Here is a 20,737-nt window from a genome sequence, read left to right on the forward strand (position 1 = left end):
ATCGCTCCTAGACCTTATACGAGTTTCTGAGTGTACATTACGAACCCTGCAGTTATTCCCAAAGCAACAGCGTGGCTAGCCGACAGCGTACGTGTTTCTTAGTCTGCTAAATTTGTGAAGAACTGCATAGTTCGTATCGGCTAAACAACCAGAAATACAAGAACTAATTTCTGCGCCTCTAAAAGCCTGAGTGGGCTGCTTGTGGGCGTTCCAGTCTACGTTAGTCTAAAATTAACCGGCGGCAGGCGTTGCAGTGGGGTTAAAAATAATATGCGTTGAGCTCGACGGGGACGGCGATGATGATCAAGTTTGTGTCGGAGAAATCTAAATCGCTACTCTTTGCCATCCTTCGCAGACAAGGACGAATGCGCGCACAACAACGGAGGCTGCCAGCACATCTGCAAGAATACGGTGGGCAGCTACACGTGCGCCTGCCAGAATGGCTTCGTGCTGCATCCTAACAAGCACGACTGCAAAGAAGGTGAGCGCGCCCACGCGAGAGGACATGCATGGATTGGCGCGCGCTCCCGTGCAGAAGATTCGCGCGCACGAGGCGGCATTGCAGGCTCGCCGAATAGGGGGCCCCCGCCTTGTACCGTGCGCGCGGCACAGCCGAGTCTTCCTTTTCGAACAGTTTACATTTTCCTGCGCGGCGGCTCTTCTGGTACGCGCATCGATTCCTGAGACGAAATTGGATAACAGCGGATTCATATTACTCCAGTACCGAACTACCGCCCATTTCGGTAGACTTTATAGGCGCAGGCCGTGGAAGCATATTTCGGAATCACGACAGATTGAAGCATTTTGCCGCGTACCTTCGTAACTGCATAAAACTCGCAATACGTGGGCATACGTTCGAAAGCCATGGCCTTTCCCGTGTCTCTTAGTATCTTGTACTGGAACTGCAAATTAAAGGGTCTTGCCTTACACACTCGCAACTAAGTGTATAGTATGGCTGGCTATAAGAAGGAAATGAATTGAAGTGTCTTGGTATCCTGCTGCGTATGTAAGGTGTGCGAGCAAGTTAAAAATAAAGGAGGGTGTATTTGTCAAAAACACATTTGCACCGAAGTTAAGTTGAAATCGAGGTACGGAGCTGTTGTTTGTTGCGATTCTAAGACAGCGAATCGATCACATTGGGGAACGTAACCTATTCTTGGAGTTTGATAACCTATATTTCGGCCCGAGAGCAATGAAGGCCTTGAAGCCTTGGAGCGGCGGATTCGTTGCATTAAAGAGATATGACTGCAAAAAATGCTCCAGTTTCAAGTTTTATTATAAACTAAACAGTTTCGGTAGAGCTTCCTTTCTCCCTGACAACTATTCTGAACAAATTCGAGCAGCAAATAAACGAAATGACTCAAGGGCCAAGGCAGAGAGAAAGAAAAACGAACACAGCTAGAATACACGTCCATTGATACTAAATTTCGTCATGAAAAGGAAGCCTGGAATAAATGCCTGGTTCATGAACCTCCGCTCTCGCCAATTTTTTTTGTCTTGCTCAGCGGCAGCGCCGCAGTTCCCCCCCCCCCCCCTTCTCCCCCATCCTATCTAAATAGGCAGGACGCGGCGTCGATAATGAGCCGTACTGTAGTTCTCAGTGTTGCAGCTTTGTCATTTTTGTTTCCATCATTTCCATTTTTCTGGTCTTCCCGCCTAGTCGTAAAACAGCAGGAACGGGCCTTATTTTTCGCGGACATGCCCCGGTCGTCAAATTGCGCGCCGCGATTTATTTTTTTTTTCTCTTCTACAATTTAAACGCACTACGGCCTTACGGGGCAGTGCTTCGGCGTATATGCTCATCTCATTTCCTCCTGCTTTTCCCTCTCTCTCACTCTCTCTCTCTCTCTGTATGTGTGTGTGTGTGTGCGTTTTTGGGGTGAGAATAATGAAATACAATATTTTCTCTTCGTGTTTTAGCGCTATTAGGAGTCCTGTGAAGCGCAGCTCCGCTTTTGGTATTTAGCCGCCACACGTTTTTCAACCGCCTCATTTTTGTGCCGCTCCATCCGCCCTCGTGGCCGCGCTCTCTATTTACACCAGCCTTCCTGCGACAGTGGAGCGAACTGGGTCGAAGCAGAAATTTTGAACTTGTTTTGAAGCAGGCCCGTGATGGCACGGCCGGCACGAAAGAAATCGGGCATGCGTAAGGTGGGAGAGTCCCAATCTTCTCACAATATTTCAGTCGCAGTTTGCGCGGGCGGGCCATTCTCAATTCACCGTGCGCGATACGCGAGGGGGTTGAAAACTGGGAAGAGAAAGTTTCGAATGGGAGCTGCTTATATCACGTTTGGGTCATTATTTCCTGCGTGAAATATGGAAGTTAAGAGTACGTCTGCGCGCGAAAATTTGGACGTTAGAAAACCACGCACCCTTGGATTCGCAATCACTATCTGCAGGCACTTTTGAGGCGGGAATATTGTTGCTGCGTTGAGTTTTGCGTTTTACTGCTTTTACGTGAGTGTGTGGAGCAGAAAATTGTCAGTTTATCAGCTGCTGGAAGCCAGCCTTCTGCGGTTGATTTTCAGTTAGGTTGTACAGAGCAAAAAAGTTAGGTTTCGTTAAATTGAACCTGAAGGACAGTTCCGTTACAGCGAGAGGAACCACGGGTTTTGTTTTCTGTTCTGTAGTACAGATGCCGACGATTCCGGTCTTCCCCGTTGAAATATCCGAATCAGCGATCAAGGTTGCACCTGTTGCGATGAATATACACGCACGCACCACATGCACGCTTACATATTCTCAGGAAATGTTTCGGAAGAAAACAGATGACAGAGAGTTGTGAGCATTTTCGGAACAGATAACTTCTCTTGCATAGCAGCCACAACTTCTCTTGCATAGCAGTTCGGCAGCATCACCGAACATTCAGTCTGATTCCACAATTTTAGATTGGTAATAGAAGGTATGCCGATGAGCCACGCAGCATTGCCAATTTGGCGTCCACGCACGCAGGCCTCTCTCAGTCTAGAATGCTTACTCATCTGCAGCAGCTTGATACTAATCTGCAGCAGCGCAAATCGTTTCCTATCTTCAGAAGAGCTGGCACAAATAGAAGCGCCAAAGCGAAATCGACTCTGTTCCACGCAAACCACTTCGAGGCAAACCGAGCCTGCCTGTCGTGCTTCAAAGAGTGTCGCAGAATTTTTAGCAGGGCGGTTGTAGCAATAACTTCTCGTTTTTCCGAGGCGGCCTCCGTCTTTTCCGATGTTACGAGTTTAAGCAACATCTGTTGACGTCGTAAAATAACATGTCCACTTCGTACGTATTACATAGAACCTTGTTAATCCAAAGTTGACCGGGCCGCGAGAAATTTCCATTTTCGTGAAATTTTGACTTATCGGCGAAGTATAGGAAACAGAAGAAATTGTTTCGAGCTTCCCCAGTGAATAGAAACGCTTTATTTGACCTCACACTCACTGGGCGAAGTAATCATCAACACTGCCCGGATTCCCGTGTTATGTGTAGTTAGCGGCACATAAGGGGGTATTTCCCGTACGTCGGTTTCGCCACAGAGCTACAGAAGTACCAAGCAATGTTACCAAGTGTGCAAATTCGGTGACTGAAATATTGTACCGGTGCAGGGACGCGGTGCAACGGAAAACGTCTTGTGCGCCCTGCGTGTTGTCCGTGCGCAGACGTAGTCATTCACCGAATTTGTAAACTGTCATTTTTATTTGTCGTAGCGAAGCGTTGTGACAAAGCTAGCGTAGGGGAACTCCTTAAAGTGTCGTACACCTTATCCATCCTGTTGCCGTTTTCTGTCAATGAATTTCACGAAAGTGCGGGCAACGTTAGAAAACGCACCAAAGGACGGAAACAGGAACGTTTGTTGGGATGGCGACGCGGCTGTGGCGTGAGTGTAGGGTCGCCATCGACGACGACGACGATGACGATTAGGATCTTGGGCGGGATGTTCGAATTATTTGGAGAGTGACAAGCTGCATGCCCGTAAAAAGAGGGGAGAATTGCATTCAAAATTGCAGGCCTCTGAAAATTTCACTAGTTATGTAATTCGAATCCACCCATATGGATCTATCAAGGTCTATATTATATGCACGTACTGTCACGTGTGAATCCGCGCCCCCTTCAGACAAAACATCTGCGAAGAGACTGACGACGTCAGGAAGGCGTTCTAGCCCCTGTGCGGGTACATGTCATGTAATGAGGCACACAGTAGAATCCGGTAACCGAAGACGACAGTGAAGAAGTTGGCCAGCTGCTCGGGTAATTGTGTGTTGGTCGCCTTAGTGCTCGCCACCGTTGGGACTTGCTGCACGTGGCCTCTCCGGTTAGAGAAATTACCGAGTAAATATAGCCAGCCCCCTTCCTACGCGCCACCAAAGCGCGCCTCTGTTGGGCAGGACGCAGCAGTGGTGGTGTATGCATCCCATGTTCAAGCTACATCCACCCCCCCCCCCCCCCGTTCCCCTTCTGACGCTAAGAAGAAAAGACCTCGGCCCATTCAAACCCCCTGTTCATAGGCACAACGGCCGCCAACTCTGTCCCCCTTCATAGCACAGGGGTCTCTATAAGCCCGCACGAAAGCGTGAAGACTCTCAGCCGGGGTCTAAAGAACAGGTGATGCCTGCGCCGGCAACGTTTCTGCAGCCCCGCGTCCCCACCTGCTTTTGCTGGGATGCTTCCGAAGACAGAGAAGACTGGATGTAACAGTTCATGTGTGTCCTCAAACTGAACCTGTGGAGCCCCGCCCAAAAGATCGCAAACTTGTATTGCACATTCTAGGCCAGCAGGGCAAAAATCTGGTTTTAGAACTCCTAAGCAAGCCTGTATGCACATGACTTTTGCTGGCAGGTGCAAGAGACATTCGCAAATACCGGAAACCGAGACCAGGCGCAGCGTCTGCTGAAAAGCGCGCACCCGAAAGCCTAACGGGGGCGTCCATATGTATGCGTAGAACATTGATCGAAGCGTTGTGCTGCTGAGCCAAAGGAAGCGATTTTGATCCCTGTCCCGGTAGCTGCTTTTCAGATGGAGGCGAGAAGCGCAAATGCCCGGGTGTCGAGATTTCAGCGCACGTTAAAGATCCCCAGGCGATCAAAACTAATCCGGAGCATTCCGCTACGGCGTGCTTCAGAGCCCACGTCTAGCTTCGGTGTGAGAAACCTAATAATCCACTCTTGTACCCAATCCTTCACGTACAGTCGACGGGTTCATCTCTGAAGTTCAATGCCATAGCGAGGGCAGTGCAGCAGCGTTCCTGTCAATACCACCGCATGGCCACCACACCACCAGCATCACTGGTTTCTTGGCGACGAATGGCGGCAGTCAGCTTCGGGACCTTGTCCGCAAGGTTTTGAAAGAAGAGCTCCATAAATTCGGTATCATCTTGTCAGAACCTGAACTGGCCTCCGCCCCGAACATAGTGCGCGAGGCAATCGCGTGCTAGCGACGCAGCCAAAGTCACCACACCCTGCCTCCTACGTCATGGCTCTCACTTGCCAGGCTCTCACCGCACCAACTAAACCTCTTCCGGGGAGTATATTTTACCTTCTTCAACGGTTTCACCCTCTATTTTACCCTCTTCATGAATGCGGATAATCAACAGTAGTGCGAATGGACATAACAACGGTGAAAGCTGCTGCCGCCGAACATGTATCCGCCGCCGTTATCGCCTCAAATTCCACCACGTCGAGAAGCTGTCCGTCCCAGATGAAGAGCAACTTGCCCGATTGGAATGCCGACGTGAGACAATAATTCTTGTTGAGCTTGGAGAGCCTTCCGCGTGCCATTTTCGCGCGTGTATTTAGGCCTAAGCACGCACCCATCACAGGTTGTCGGTTTATGCGTGCACGGGTTGGGGATGGAAGGACAGGGGCGTGCACGCACAGCTATGCTACATGCCGCTACCGGTGGCAAGCCCGTTGTGCTAGCAGGCAATTTAAACGTGGGAGTCTCACGGCTCATTGTGACCTGTCAATTCTCCTCTGTGATCAAGCGGTTTGGGTTTGATATGGTGTGTTACACAGACAGTAAGATGCCTACGACACGAGAGGGAAACGGACAGCCACATGTCTGTCCGCTAAAATAAAGCTTGAGTCCTCACAGGTGTTGACTCGCTATTGGACGGACGCATGTCGTTCGCTCGGAGGAAGAAGAGCAGGAACTGAAGGAGCGTGAGCCGGAGCAGAAGCGCATATGAGGGCGTGAAAACAACTGAAAGCCTATTCCGCCGCCGTTGCCGCCGCAAGTTCCAGCTGGTCGAGCAGCTGCGATTCCTTGCTGGAGGAACAGCAACTTGCTGGCTTGGAACGCCGACGTGAGCCAGTATTTCTTGTCCACCTTGAAGGGCTCTAAGAGCGACATTTTCGACGGTGTCTTTCATTTCTAAGCTCGCGGGCATAGCCGGTTGCCGGTTTATGCGTGAACGCGTTGGGAGTGGAGGGAAGGGGGGAGGAAGGCGTGAAAGCGCAGCTATAGGTTCCATGTCCTCACTGATTACATGTCCGTTGTGCTGGCTGGAAGCTTAAACGTGGACGTCAAACGGCCCAATGCGAAGTGTCCAGTGTCCTCATAGGTCGAGCGGATTGGGTTGGGGTGTTACACAGACAGTAAGATGCCTGCGACACGGGAGTGAAAGACAGCTCCATATTTGTCCGCTAGAATAAAGCTGGAGTGATTCCAACTTAATCAACTTATTAGGTAGGAAGTATGGTCAATTGGAAATGACAAACAACCACGTTTTCTTTCATGCATTCCGTGGACTGCGTCCAGCTTCGCAAGTCATTCTTCTTCAAAGTGGAAGGACACTAAATTTTAAAGCAAAGCTTTACTACTTTCGTCGAGCTATTTCGTTGAGGATGCGCAAATGACCTTTTGACCAGAGACACACCCCCGGCGACACACCCTCGAAGCGCATCGCGTGATTCGCCGGGCCCGCTGTTGGCGCCTGAGGGCGCCGACAGCGGTCGCCACCGCCGCTGCGGCCGAGGCAGCCAACCACCCCGCAGCCTCTCATGCGTGCGGCGCTGGGCCGTTTTGGGCGACGTGACTCGTCTCACGCCAGGCGAAGAGGAACGGTGCGTTTGCCATGAATGAACGCCGCGTTAGCCCGGCCCCCTTCTGTGAGCGTTGCACGGAAACGAACGGCTTTGAGACGTGGTCGGCAATGCAGCTAAATCAAAGGTTAACCAAGCGAAACCAAGACTCAGCCAGACTAAGCCGAGCTTTTGTTTTGCATATATCCAAGGTTAGCGGAGCTAAGCGGCAGCCATTTTTTTCGTGTAATTTTCATATAACCTAAGAAAACTCTCTCTTAAATACTCAGCACACAAAACTCGAAGTAATTCTCCGCAACGCAACCCGTATCATAACAGGCACCTTAAGATTCACCCACAATGACCTATTATATGCCACAGGCGCGCTGAATACACTCAGTGAGAAGATTGACACGTACCACCTCGCCCAAACCCAAAGACTACAAACGTCGCCTCAAGGTCGTCTCATCCTCCTTGATCTGGGCCATAACATCTCGCAGCTCCAGCATATTCCACCAGAGCGGCCACCATGGTCATGTCCAGCCAACATAACCTTGAAGCCCATACCCAAAAATATGGGTCCAGACCAGGCAAGTCGCCGCGCTGACAGGGCAAACCGCTACAACAGGAAGACATTTTCCCCAGAAACTACGGTCATTTACACCGACGCTGCGTTCAACAGACACCAAAATCGGAACGACAGCTTTTCATAGCGACGTCCTCTCCGCAGTAGCCGAGTACGCCCCCGCACCATCGTCGACATATCTGGAGGTTCACGCTATTGTAAACGCCATAGAAGCACACCAAGATCAAACAAAACTGGCAATCATCACGGACAGCAAATCAGCAATTCGCAATCTACGGGAAAATCACATCTACCCCCCCATGCGCTACACACTCGCCAGCATCACACGTAACCACCCCGAGCTTCATACCACTGTGACATGGGTCCCTGGACACGCAGGTGTAAAGGGGAATGAGAAGGCCTATGCCTTAGCCCGAGCTGCTCTCTTTGATCCGGGCACCCCAATACACTGGCCTCGCTTCTATGACCCAAAAGAGCACCGCCGAGAAATGCATCCGACTCGTAGAAAGTACTTACGGGACGTCAGAGATCAGAGAACCACCCTCCCCTACCCCAGAAAATTCCCCCTCCCTGACGCTGTTCTCATTCGACGTGCACAAACGGGCACGCTACCAACACAACACATACAACACTACATAGACGGGCTTCCAGGCACACCAAAATGCTCACACTGTGACCAATACCCCAACAGTGAACACACCCTCTGGACATGCCCAAACATACAAAGCACCCTGAGATCTTCCCTGTAACCAATTCCTGCCACAAAGCGCCCTACTTGCTGGGAGGCATGGGTCACACCCCCTAAGGAGCTTGAAGAGCTCTATTGGACCACGCTGGTGCACCAGGTTAAAAACACGCCAGGACTATGATAGCCAGGACTATAGTCCCTGTAACCTAACCAAGCAGCCGAGCAGTCCTTTGGACACAGGCTTCAAAATAAAGTTTATCTCTCTCTCTCTCTCTCTATCTCTCTCTCTCTCTCTCTCTCTCTCTCTCTCTCTCTCTCTCTATCTCTCTCTCTTTCTCTCTCTCTCTCTCTCGCAAATGTTCACAATCTTGCGGTGAACTGCTCGACGCGTCCACTGCAGACGGTAATGCACACTAAACTAAGTCTTGCATTCTTAAAACTGCCTTTTGAGAATTTCATCGTTGTCTGTCTCGCCCTATCTGTTGTTATGCTGCACGCGATCTCGGTGTGCCGCGTTGGCACCCAATTTTTCTACCGCTTATTCTCTAGATATTAAACTTTATTTTTTGTTTATATACGAAACCATACATTGGCGTAGGTGTCTTGTGGAGCCTAATATTGTTCGGCTTCCTAGTTCAGCACCATTTCGATAAGCCTACATACGCTGTTACACCTTGGGCTGCAATTTTTGGGTGGCCTGCAAGGAGACGTCATATTCCCGTGGGGTGGGTATATGCATAGCCTGGGAAAATAAGTATAAACGTATTTAACATAAGGTCGTAATTTCGATCTCCTAACCACGCGGAGTAACGTTCCGCTAGAGCAAAAGTGCGAAGCTTTTCGATCCCCTCATGCGCCTTGCCTCCCGCCCACACCACCTTTGCTACGAGGAAGGCACAATAAGGATAGTGTGTTTAAAGTGGGCACGGTCGAAGTAGGAGGAGGAGCTACAAGTCAGGCAAGCCGGCCGCGGCAATACTGGAGTGGGACTGGAAAAACGTTTATTTATAACTCTTTTTTGCGTGTTTGGGCGGCACTCCACTGGGGCCTTGTGCCACGTGCTACATCTCGCTGCTTAGTTCAGCAGCGAGACGAATTCATCGTCTTCCCCATTGTTTGCTGCAAGCGGTAGGAACATGGCTGGCATGACCCGGGCACGTAGCCCTGTAGTCTTTTATGCGCTAATGCTCCACCTTAATAGTCGCCTCTGTTCCCTGGGTTGACATCTACAGGAGCTCACTTATGCGGCTAACTATTACTTTGGTAAACATCTTGCAACGGTGAATATGCTGACGGGTCTGTAATTCTTAAGGTATTTGACATAACCTGTTTAGTGGACAAGAAATAGGTTTTAAGTTTTCCAGGCTAGCAGTACACTAAAGGTCGGGAGCTCTTCTGGGTGTACTTATGCAAGCTTTTCTGGTGTGTTGGCCTCTCCATCGCCTACCTTGTGCAAAGGTATACAATCGTATCATCCCGCTTTTACCCTCTTCATCAGCTTCAGCGCCTTTTCCATCTCGTCTTTAGTTGTCGTTGGAAGTTTGTCTACTATGTTTGTCCTGTCGAGTATGACCCCTGACCTTGCTTAGAAGGGCGCGTACAATCTTCCGCTACATTAAACTTCGTTCAATCCTACGGTTCATAGAAAACAGGATGTGAGGTATCACGTTTACGTGTAGAAAGGTGCACATTATGAACGAAAGAGCACACTACGATTCGTGGGATTTTTTTTTCTCGAATTAAAGGGCAAGGCAAATAATGCGACTAACGTACAGCAGACGTGTGCCGTATACCGGTGTGGATATACCCACGGAGAGAACGAGTGGCGGGAGAAGGCAAATAACTATTGGTAATGGGGTGCGTTAAGAAATCACAGTTTTTAAATAAAAATAATGCACATGAGGGGTAAATATATTTCTTACACAAGAAGGGCAGGGGCAGATATAACTACAGGAGGACTTGATTGATTGTAGGGTTTAACGCGCCGACGCAACGCAGGCGATAAGGCGCGCCGTAGTGGAGGGCTCCGGATTAATTTTGACCACCTGGGGATCTTTAACGTGCGCCGAAATCTCCTACACACGAGCGTTTTTGCTTAAAGAAGGACTTAGTTCTGCATTGGGCATGGGACGCATGTTCTTATTATTATAATTATTATTATTATTATAAACAGCCGCATGTTTGAGATACAGAGTGGCAACTTACGCTTCTATAACCAACGTAACGGAAGCCACTGCGCAGAAGAGAAGAGCCGTGCGACCGCCGAAATGAAAGTCGTTCTAGCAAAACGTGTTTGAACTCTTGGCAGTGCAGGTTACACTCGTGTCTTGGACGTTTTCTTGAACAAAAGAAAAGAGCTCAGGATACCACTCCTCCACCCTATTTTTTTCGTCGTGTTGCAAGTGCTACGTCTCATTACTCAGAGAACTGCTGCCGTAACGGTAGTCAGCAGGGCACCGGATTTATTATGTTAATGGCGCTACGCACCACTACAGGCCATTAAGAGAGCACGGACGGATAGGCTCGGGTCGCCTGCCGAAGCGGCCGCCGCCGCCACCGCAATGTCCTTAGCGCGGACAAGCGTCGACACAGAAACGTTATCTCGCCACCTCGCCGGCGGGGGTGAAGCTTTTATTTCTTCATGCCTTTCGCTTCCCACCGCTGCTCGCGCAATTTCTTCACTATCCGCTGTTTCGGGCACTGTCACTAACTATAGCCGTAATATTAATACAGGGACGGGAGGTGTGGCGTCGGTGTGTACGGAAGGCGAGCGGACAGTTGGGCTGCAGTGGAAATGCAAGGCAAAAATGGAAATGCCTGCGCCGCAATGGGACACCGTCTGTGCGCGCCGCATACCGGGCAGTGCAGTTCACGCAAAGACAAGGACTGTTTCATCGATCGCGTTTTAGTTGTGCAGTGACATAGCGAGCAGGCGAGGGGAAGCGGGGTCATTATTACGGCTGCTATCGATATTCGAAACGCCACTACCACCACTGCGCTTCAGTATAGCCGGTATCCAAAGCAGAGAACAAAGGCGTTAACTGGCCGCTTGTCGCATTTATTTTTCAATCAGCCCCTCGAACTCAGAAGGCGTATCTTACAAAAGAAGAAAAATGGTCGTTTATCTTCTTTTTTTTAAGTGTTCTTTCTCCAGGGCTCTCCGTGCTGCCGCATCGACGATCTTTTTCGTTTTTTTGAAGCGCGAGAACGCAAAAGAACCCCAGGTGGTTTAAATAAATCTGACACCTCCACCTCATAGTTCCCTGAGTAAAACCATAATTTAAACTTTAAAAATATGTCTTTGAAAGGAGGAGGGTGGGGTAGTGATTTTGTATAACTATGGCAAAAGATTTTTACGCCAAAAGTAACCGTTGTTGGCGACGTGTTGCCCTGTTTCTTATGTTCTCTCTCTCTCTCTCTCTCTCTCTCTCTCTCTCTCTCTCTCTCTCTCTCTCTCTCTCTCTCTCTCTATCTATCTATCTATCTATCTATCTATCTATCTATCTATCTATCTATCTATCTATCTATCAATCAACCTTTAGACACCCAAAAGTAAACAGATAAAGATTGGCTGACGCTTACGATACTCCCTCATGCGAAATTTGAGCGCATCCCGAACTGTGGTCTTCTCGGTGACGGCGAATAACTGCTGCGTCTCAGGAAGTGATCGTGTCATCAGCCTTATGTCGCAGGGCATCGCCGCCGCCGAGTACGTCTCGAGCAGCTTTGGGATACCGATCGCCCTCCCCCTCACACTTTCGCCCTACTTTCCTCCTCCCCTTCATGTTCGCTTTATCTAGTGTATGTCGGTGTTCTCTTCGTTTGTTCGGTTACAACGAGGCTGACGGTGACGCGAAACCGCAGTAGCGGGCGCTTAAGAGCTGCACTCTATAAAAAGGTGTTGCGCCCTTACATGCACAGTGGCGTTAACAGGCTATCATTATTCCAAAGCCCACTTTTTCTTAAGTGCACGTAATTTAACCGAGACAATGGTGCGAGTTTGCGATAAGCAGGGTGCGAACGGACGCTTCTGTGGCCTCTGTTTTTTTTTTCTTCTTTTATTTGGGGGGCAGGGGTTTGGCTTGCAATTTTATCAACTGTACCTGCAACCAGTTCCACCTCCTCATAAACCTCCATCGCCATGGCGACCTAGGGATCACAGGTCACAGGTCCTATTTTCCGCTTGGGGGGCTTTGTTTGAGGTGAAGGCGAAACACAAAGACGCCCGCACGCACCATACTTAGGCGCACGTTAAATATGTCCAGGTGGTCTAAATTATTCCGCAGCTATCCACTACTACTTGCCTCATCGCCCACGTGTATTTTAGATGAGTAAAGTCGTTATTTTGACGTAATGTAATCCCTCGTTCTCTCAATGTCGCAAAATCCGCTGAAAATTTCGATTTCGAGATAAGCGGAGTTTCGAGTTAGGTACAATGCTGAAAAATTGTGGCCAGGTCACTGAAATACGAACTAGTGCTGTTAACAAAAGCTGGACTGTAAATGAAGGAGAAAAGTTCGCGGGAAACACGAATTTTTATTATTGCGGAAAAAAGAACTGCGTGATGCTCGCCGGTTTCGCGTTCGCATCCAAGAAAAGCGTTCTCGAGCTGGTCAATGCATTGCATCAATTGTTTGTCGCCAGCGCTACATTCAACCTTGTTGAGAAGCAGGCACAGCATGTTTGTTGTTTCTGTCGTTGTAGACGCTCCTCGAGGCTCCGCTTCTCTTTCTTATCAGCTGCATCGTCCACACTTCTCTCAACTATGTATGCGTCGGACAGCATTCCGGGAACGGGAACATTGCACTCGTACAGCTTTAATTTGCCGTTCACGACCACGTTCAGAGCGTAGTGAGAGCTAAGCGTTTGAACGGAAACCTTATCAGCTGTGTGTAGCGGAGTTTGCCGTGTGTCGTCTCTGTCAGCATTTAGAGATATCCGTGGTCCACCGAAAAAAACTGCTTCGAGCTAAAGGGAGACACACACATGGCGCCTTTGAGAGATAAATTCACGCCGAAGATTTCGAGATATCCGAGTTCGAGTTAACGAGGGATTACTGTACGTGGTGCTTTCAGCGGAGTTCGATGCCTTACCTGGGTATCAAGAAATAGGCACGCGCTTCGGGTGTCTTCGCTCTTGTAATTTTGTTCTGTTCGTTCCATAGGACCGGGGATCAGATGAAGCCCTGGTACCAGCTTGGACTGGCAACGATAAAGTTGCAGTCGCGCGAAAGCATCCTATAGGTGTTTGTTACCTTAGCTTGCCGTCATTTACGCTGGGGCGCTGTTCTTATGGCCACAAAAATTTTTACCCTGTGTAATCGTTTTGGCAACACTAAATGTGTATGTATTTTTTCTTGTCTTACTTGCACTGTGGAAGTATTTCATTAATGTCGCCATGCACAGTTATGTTTGTAGTCGGAAGCTTTGAACAGCGCAGATTAGTAAGAAACGAGACCTGCGCTGTTAGAGACAATATATTACGCCCATAATTCGCTTCAACTTGTTCTCCCTTTCGAGGAGGAGGAATAAACTTTATTGCACTATGCAATTTAGGGGCGGGTGTTGACCACTGAGCGCAGCCCAGCGGTGACATACCACCAGGGCTTTTTGAACCCCGGGGGTGAGAGCCGTCCAAAGCCGCCTCCCATTGATCCACAGAGGGGATTGTGTGTAAGGGGCACGCCCACACAGTGTGTCAGGTGGTGTCGACATCTCCGCAGTAGGGACATAGGAGTTGTGGGTACTGATTGCGGTATATGCGATGAAGGCGTGCGCGACGCTGAAGGGTATTAGTTTGAAGGAGTCGCCACAAGCGTTCTTCTGTTGTAAAAAGTGAGGAGTGGGCTGGGGGGTATTTCTGATGGTGGAGGCGATAGTTTGCGGTGACAGCCGTGTACGTATTAAGCTTATCTCGAGTGGATTGTGCTACGTGGTTAGGGGTAACAGAAGGGCCTGCTCAGGCAGTAAGACCTCGAGCTGCTGTGTGGGCCGCTTCATTACCCCCGAAGGCGGTGTGGGAAGGCGTCCTTACGAGTTCCACGGGCGTCTTGAGGAGATTGCACTAAAGAATTTTTAGAAAAATCAAAAGCAAAACCACCACGCTCTTTCTTCACATTGATTTCACACGCTTCCTCCACGTTTGATGCAAACATTTCTTCGATTACGTGCCGTCTACCGGGTGTATCACACATTTTGTACAACATTGAAGGTTCTTTACAATCACGTGGGCTACGACTGTTTTTTTATTCTTTCAGATAAGGGCCACCGCTATGCCAAATAAATAAAGCTGTCCCGTAAGATTATACATCAGCGATAACTTTTTCTCTTTCCTAATCGAATGCGACAAAAAATAGGCCGTTTTAGAGATCCTTGGCCAAAAGGGCGAAAGTTCTCTCTACACACGCTGCACGAATGGCCCGAGGCGTTGACCAGAAATTGCCTTCTGAACGCACTGTCTCGACGCCCGAATGGGGACGTGAAGGAGCTCTCGGCACCGAACGGCGTCGGTGGAATGTCTATCGCCGACTGTTTGGCCGCTACTCCAACGACGACTCTTTTGTAAAATGTCTTGCACACGTGCCTCGGCATTCGACGAGTGTTTACTCGGATTTTCACGACTTGACGCACGTATTCCTTAGGATATTCGCACTCTTCGGAAAACATACATACTTGGCATTATCTGGGCAGTATGCCAAAGTTACCGGCAGAGGAATGAGGCCCGGGCGCGCCTTATTTAGTTCAAATGTGCTACTAGCACACCCCAACCGATTTCTTCGTGTCCACACTTGGTGAAGCTTCCTGAATACTCCAGCTTATAACTGGCTGTGCATAAGCTAATGCGCATTACAGGGAGGGGGCGACGCGGGAATGCAACGGCCCGACGTTAGGCCTTACGTCCCGCTTTGAGGTCTAACGTCGTGAATCGGTACCCGCAGCCCGACGTGGAATGAGTACGACGTTGTTTGCATAATGTAAGGCTCAACTTGAATATTACCTAACGATAATACGAAATATAGGATGTTCGGCCTAACGTCACGCTTTGATATTTACGTCATCATTCGATACCCACTGGAAAAAGTACTCCCTCTTCATACTTTCCGTAAAGCTGCAGGTGCGGCTGGCGATTTAAAACCTGGAAGCGAAACGTCATTCGTAAGCGCCGGCTTACCGGCGCATCCCTGAGAATTGGTGCTGTAATGCTAGAAAATTGATACGCACCCACGCAGTTACACGTACCCGTAGTGGGGTATTGACGACGTTTTCTAAACAAGAAAATGCTCTGCTGCACGTGTTGCTGAAAGCACTGCTGGAAAATCAATCAATCAATCAATCAATCAATCAATCAATCAATCAATCAATCAATCAATCAATCAATCAATCAATCAATCAATCAATCAATCAATCAATCAATCAATCAATCAACCAACCAATCAATCAATCAATCAATCAATCAATCAATCAATCCCAACGCAATTAGTTGGAGGGTCGAGCACAAGAAATGTAGGACCCTACTCTGAGTTCTGTGTGCATACTCTGAAGCCTAGGAAAGTGCTACAGAGTAGAACATCCCCACATGGGGTATTGAGGAACGCTGTATAAGCAGAAGTGTATGCTGCCTTCGCACGCTATTGGCGGTGAGATGCTTGAGTGGCGCCCTCTCGCTCCTGACGTCTGCTTAGAAACTCGCGCCGCTGTCGCCTGCTACACTCCACTTGTGAGGGGCAGCAGTGCCGGTGCTAGAAATCGCCCGTTTTGATGATTTGTTTTTGCCAGCTTGTGACCTCTGAATAATTTCAAGCTGTATCCCGCACAAGTTTGCAACACATGAAGGCAGAGAGAGAACAACTTTTTTAAGAACATTGGCCAGAAGATCATGTGTCACACGTCCTTTCTAGCTTATTTGCGAGGTTGAGTGCTCAGAGCTCCTCGATAAGTATTCAAAATGCGTAGACTTCCCTAAAGTATTACTGAGATGCTCTGGTGAATACTCAACAGCCTCTAATTCTGCGCACCAAGCAGCGGGCCCCAACACGCGCATCGATATCAGGAAATAAAACGACTGTCTTCTATATCTTTCGTTGTTGTTGACCTGTATGAGATGAATGCTTTTTCTGTTTCCAAAGCTTTAACTTTTCTCCACCGTCGCAAACGTTTTATTAAGAGGTTTGGGGAGGTTTCGGGGACTCACAAAGTTCGTGTGTATATCTACTTCAGGCTGTATGGCATGCATTCCCTTCTACACAAATTGGCTTTCGTTACGGCTGCGTGCAATGAGTTACATATCCGCAGCGTGCGTTTTAGATGCAACGCATCTCATGCTCGCCCCTCTGTCCTTCCTGCGTCTGTCCGGCGTTGTCCGCACAGCTGCGCCTCTCCTCCTCTCCTCTCTCCGATAGCGAAAACTCTCTCCCAAACAGCTGCGGGTTGGCGCAGCGCACTCTCACTCCGTTGCTAGGCGCCGGTGGGCGGCGCTGCGCTCGGCGCTGCGCTCGGCACTGCGCTCGGCGCTGCGCGCGCTGCGCATGTGCAGTACTCTCTCTCTCCGCGCTCTCCTCTCCTTCGGGCGCTGTGAATATAAAGCGGCATGCCGCGGCTCCGGCGGTCTCAGTCGACGGTCGTCCGCCCACCTCCCCTTCGCGTGAGAATCCCTGCTATAAGCGTAATCAATACGATGGAAAACGCCAATGGAACCCCCCATGAGATGCGTTTCATCACACCAGGGTTCTCGCGAAGGGAGGTGGGCGTATTTACTTAGATGCAAATACAATACGAAGGTTAGTGCTGCGCCACCGTGAAACGGCGCAGACGGCCTTGTCCATAGTATTCCAAGGTGGCTATTGTGCCCCGAATTTCAATTGTAGCCATCATTATCATAACGAACTGACTCGTAACTTGAAATGTTATGACATGATTACGGTGTTGAAGGCTTGATATACTCGCTAACGAACGCCATAAATAATATGCGTCCCGGTTTTCAGTATAATAAGAATCGAAACCGATGAATATATCCACGCAGCTCTTCATTATTTTCCAACCTCTTCAGGCATAAAGAACAAATCCTGGCATATACACTCGGGATAACGTTCCAGAATTGAAGAAAATTAATCTTGTTCTCTTGAGTGCAGTTTTACTATAACGCATATCTTAATATGGGGAAGATTTGGTTGCGGGGAATGCACCATAAATATTCCTCCAGGTCTGAACAAACATAGTGTTACTGTATTTTTACCGTATACGTGATTACTATGCCTACATGCGTGCATACGCGCTCGTGTGCGTGTGTGTCTGTGTGTGCGTGTGTGCGTGTGATTGTGCGTGCGTGCGTGCGTGTGTGTGTGTGAGTGTGTGTGGGTGTGTGCGTGTGTGTGCGTACGTGTGTGTTATGGCGGAAACTTGTTATGGCGGGTCGCCTGCAGAAATTATGGAAACCGACTAGCACTAGCTCCTCTCCGTACTGACTTTTTACACTCTGTACTGACCTTTTATAAGGACAGAAAAGCATGAATGAAAACGGGGCGTGTTGTTCCTAAGTCTCTATGATTTGGTTTACACCTACAAATCTCAGACGGCGTTGAAACCACGATTGCTTTGTGGATGAAGCGGTTATGGCACCGGTTCCTGTATACGCGCACAGCCTCCGAGCTTGAACCAACCACGTTATAGGTATCGTGCTCAAATGCTAACGCTTTGCTGAATAAGTCTCCGTACTGGTTAGAAGCCTGGTATAAAACTAGCAGGCGCCTATACACACAGTAGGTCATTTGAAACTCAAACAACATTTTTTGCGCCCCATAGTTCATGTTGGTATACTCTCATGCTATGACAACGTAAAGTGATGTGATATAATACTTTGGAGCGTTCGCAAGGTTACAGAAACTGTTTTACCATCCCCTTACATACCGTTACTGGGGATCACAATGCCTTCTCCGACAACATCGGAGGCCTAGAATTTCTTTTCGTCTTGCATTTTCGCTGTAGTCGCTTATTAGCAGCTGGCTGTTCCCTTTGTTCGAAATATTGTGAGGTACAGAAGCTGATGCTTAGCTTCAACTCTGCGCGCTCCGCACAGGACCGGGTTCGCAAGGAATTGGGCGATGCCGCCAATGTTTTTTTCCGGAGTGGTATCAAAAACTGTGCTTTAAAGCACGCCGCTAGTATATGCTATTTTAAGTATTTGATTATGATAAGAAGTTACGCACACGGAAAATCTGGTGCGGAGAAGCATCAAAAGTCAACCGAGCGCAAAGAATCAGCAGGAAGAGCGAGCCCGAGTGAAGCAAACGATAGATGCGAGAATCCCTGAGCCGACGTCACGGAGACGCGGTTCGCAGAACCCCCCGAACAGCCAAACCGTGTGTGAATTTTTTTACTCTGCAAGAACTTGCAAAAACAGTACAGCCAATCGAAAGTTGTAGTGAGAAACGTCCGAACGGTCACTGAACACATGTGGCGGGGATTGATGATCAGCAGCCGGTGATACCTTCCACGAGTAATCAGCGGAAAATGCAGGCTGCCTGACCAGACGTGATAACGCCACGTGAATTTTGTGTTATCGCAGCACAATGTTTAGATAACCCAGCTCTCAAAATTTGTCATAAAGGTTTCTTCACCGCACTATTCGTCTTTGTGAGGTGGTGCATCCTTTACAGTGGCCGCCCCCCACAAGTCTCGGTGGTTCTATGCACAGGACATAGCATTTCGCCAGCTCGACAACTAAGAGCTGTCAATCCAACCAAGCAAAGACCCGTAGGGTGGCTCAGCAGCTCAGATAATTAGCTGTTGAGAATGAGGGCACGGGTTTGACTCCCGGCCTCGGCTGATGTGTTTCTGAAGGAGACGGCAACCAACACCGCCCGTGTGTTGAGAATTTGGCAGGGGCTAAAATTGTTATTACGTGAGCAATAAAGAAGGCATGTCGGTAAAAAATTTCCGCTCTAGTTCCGTGGACACAGAGCGACTAAACAACAGAGAACGACAAAATGCGTGTCGACAGAAGGACGTCAAGCTGAGCCCTGATAAAGTGGCAGCATTGCCTGAGGTGTCGCTGCGCCCGCACCACCACCCCTGCCCGAAGCACCCGTCAGGCTTCTCGGTGGACGGTGGCGGGTTCAGGCTGGAAGGAAAGGCGCCAGGTTGGCCCGCTGCCGCACGCCGTGATCTCCCCGCTCGGAGCGGCCAGCCGCCGCCGCCGAGCGCCGCAGCAGATGTCCCCCTCGCCGCAGCCGCCTTGCTGCCGAAGCGACTCTCGAGCTCCCCGCTTCCAAGCGTGCCCAAGTGGTGGCGGCATCTCAGGAGGCGCAAACGAAGGAGGCGCACGTCGTCGACGTGCCGCGCGGTTCTCGGAGAGCTCACCGCGTACAAAGTCGGTATCGCGGGTTCTCACAATCCCCCCCCCCCTCCCCCCCCCCCTTAAAAAAAAACAAAAAACGTTTGCCGCTGCCAGGAACCACACGAAGAAACGTGGAAGTTGTTTTAATAGCCTGGGTAAATTTTGCGTGAACGTGATGCGACAAATTGGTCGCTAAGCTCAATGGGAGGGGGGTGTAAGGGGGAAGGGGAAGCTGGATGTCAAAACATGAAAACTTGGTGTCGTGCAAACGGCGTCGTGGCGATTTGAAGATGAGTACCAATTGAAGGACTTATCGGGACGCACCCGCTCGATTCACCTGCAAACAAGACGTTGGAATAATTTCCTTTATTGGCCCGTTTACTTGACGTAGATCTGCCCTCGTGAATACATGGCTACTAAAAGCGAAAACCGAAGTAAAAAGTGAAAACTTGCTGTAGTTGAAACACTACGATCATATACACCCATTTCTTCACCTAGCAGCAGTTATGACGTGGGAACATTGAAGAGCGTACCACTTCGATGTAGCACCCGATCTTCTGTGCTCAGCTTGGTTTCCGCCTTCTCGGGGGCTACATTTACACGCAGGCACGTGCACGCACCAGATCAGTGCACCGCTGGGCGAGATCAACAGTCCCAACTACCCGGACTCTTACCCGAGCAGGAAGGACTGTGCCTGGCTATTCACCACCACCCCAGGACACCGGCTCAAACTGGTAGGGCGTTACGCACCTGTCGTGCCGGAGCACGCGCCACCGCGTGGTGAAGTACATTCGTCTCCTCCGCTTTCTCGCGCCAGATTTTCAACGATTTCGAGCTGGAGCCCCACCAGGAGTGCGCGTACGACCACATCTCCCTGTACGACGGCGACAGCACAGACGCCCCGACGCTGGGTCGCTTCTGCGGGGCCAAGGTGCCCCACCCGATCCTCTCCACCACCAACCGCATGTACATGGTGAGTGGGATGCCTGCCTTCCCACGAGACATGGTTCACTTGGCGTTTTTGTACTTGAACTGTAACGACCATCGCATTGTGGAAAAAAAATATAATGGCCAAATTAGTTAAACCATTTATTTCGAACTAGGCGAAATTGTGAGCGTTGGCCGTAATCAAAACGT

At 49.5% G+C, this 20,737-nt stretch overlaps 1 protein-coding gene across 1 annotated transcript in view; it reads left to right on the plus strand.

Annotated features, from left to right (window-relative positions):
- Positions 1-20,737, plus strand: part of LOC144139907 (bone morphogenetic protein 1-like) — a 678,031-nt gene that overhangs the window by 639,667 nt on the left and 17,627 nt on the right. Inside the window, exons 14-16 of the mRNA XM_077672135.1 lie at positions 356-481; positions 20,207-20,334; positions 20,418-20,573. Of these exons, the coding sequence (XP_077528261.1) occupies positions 356-481; positions 20,207-20,334; positions 20,418-20,573 (410 nt within the window). The remainder of the gene's footprint in view (positions 1-355; positions 482-20,206; positions 20,335-20,417; positions 20,574-20,737) is intronic.

The sequence above is a fragment of the Haemaphysalis longicornis genome, unplaced genomic scaffold (genome assembly GCF_048455015.1).
Source record: "Haemaphysalis longicornis isolate Haplotype H1 unplaced genomic scaffold, Haemaphysalis longicornis Haplotype H1 scaffold_1, whole genome shotgun sequence".
In the NCBI taxonomy this organism is placed as follows: domain Eukaryota; kingdom Metazoa; phylum Arthropoda; class Arachnida; order Ixodida; family Ixodidae; genus Haemaphysalis; species Haemaphysalis longicornis.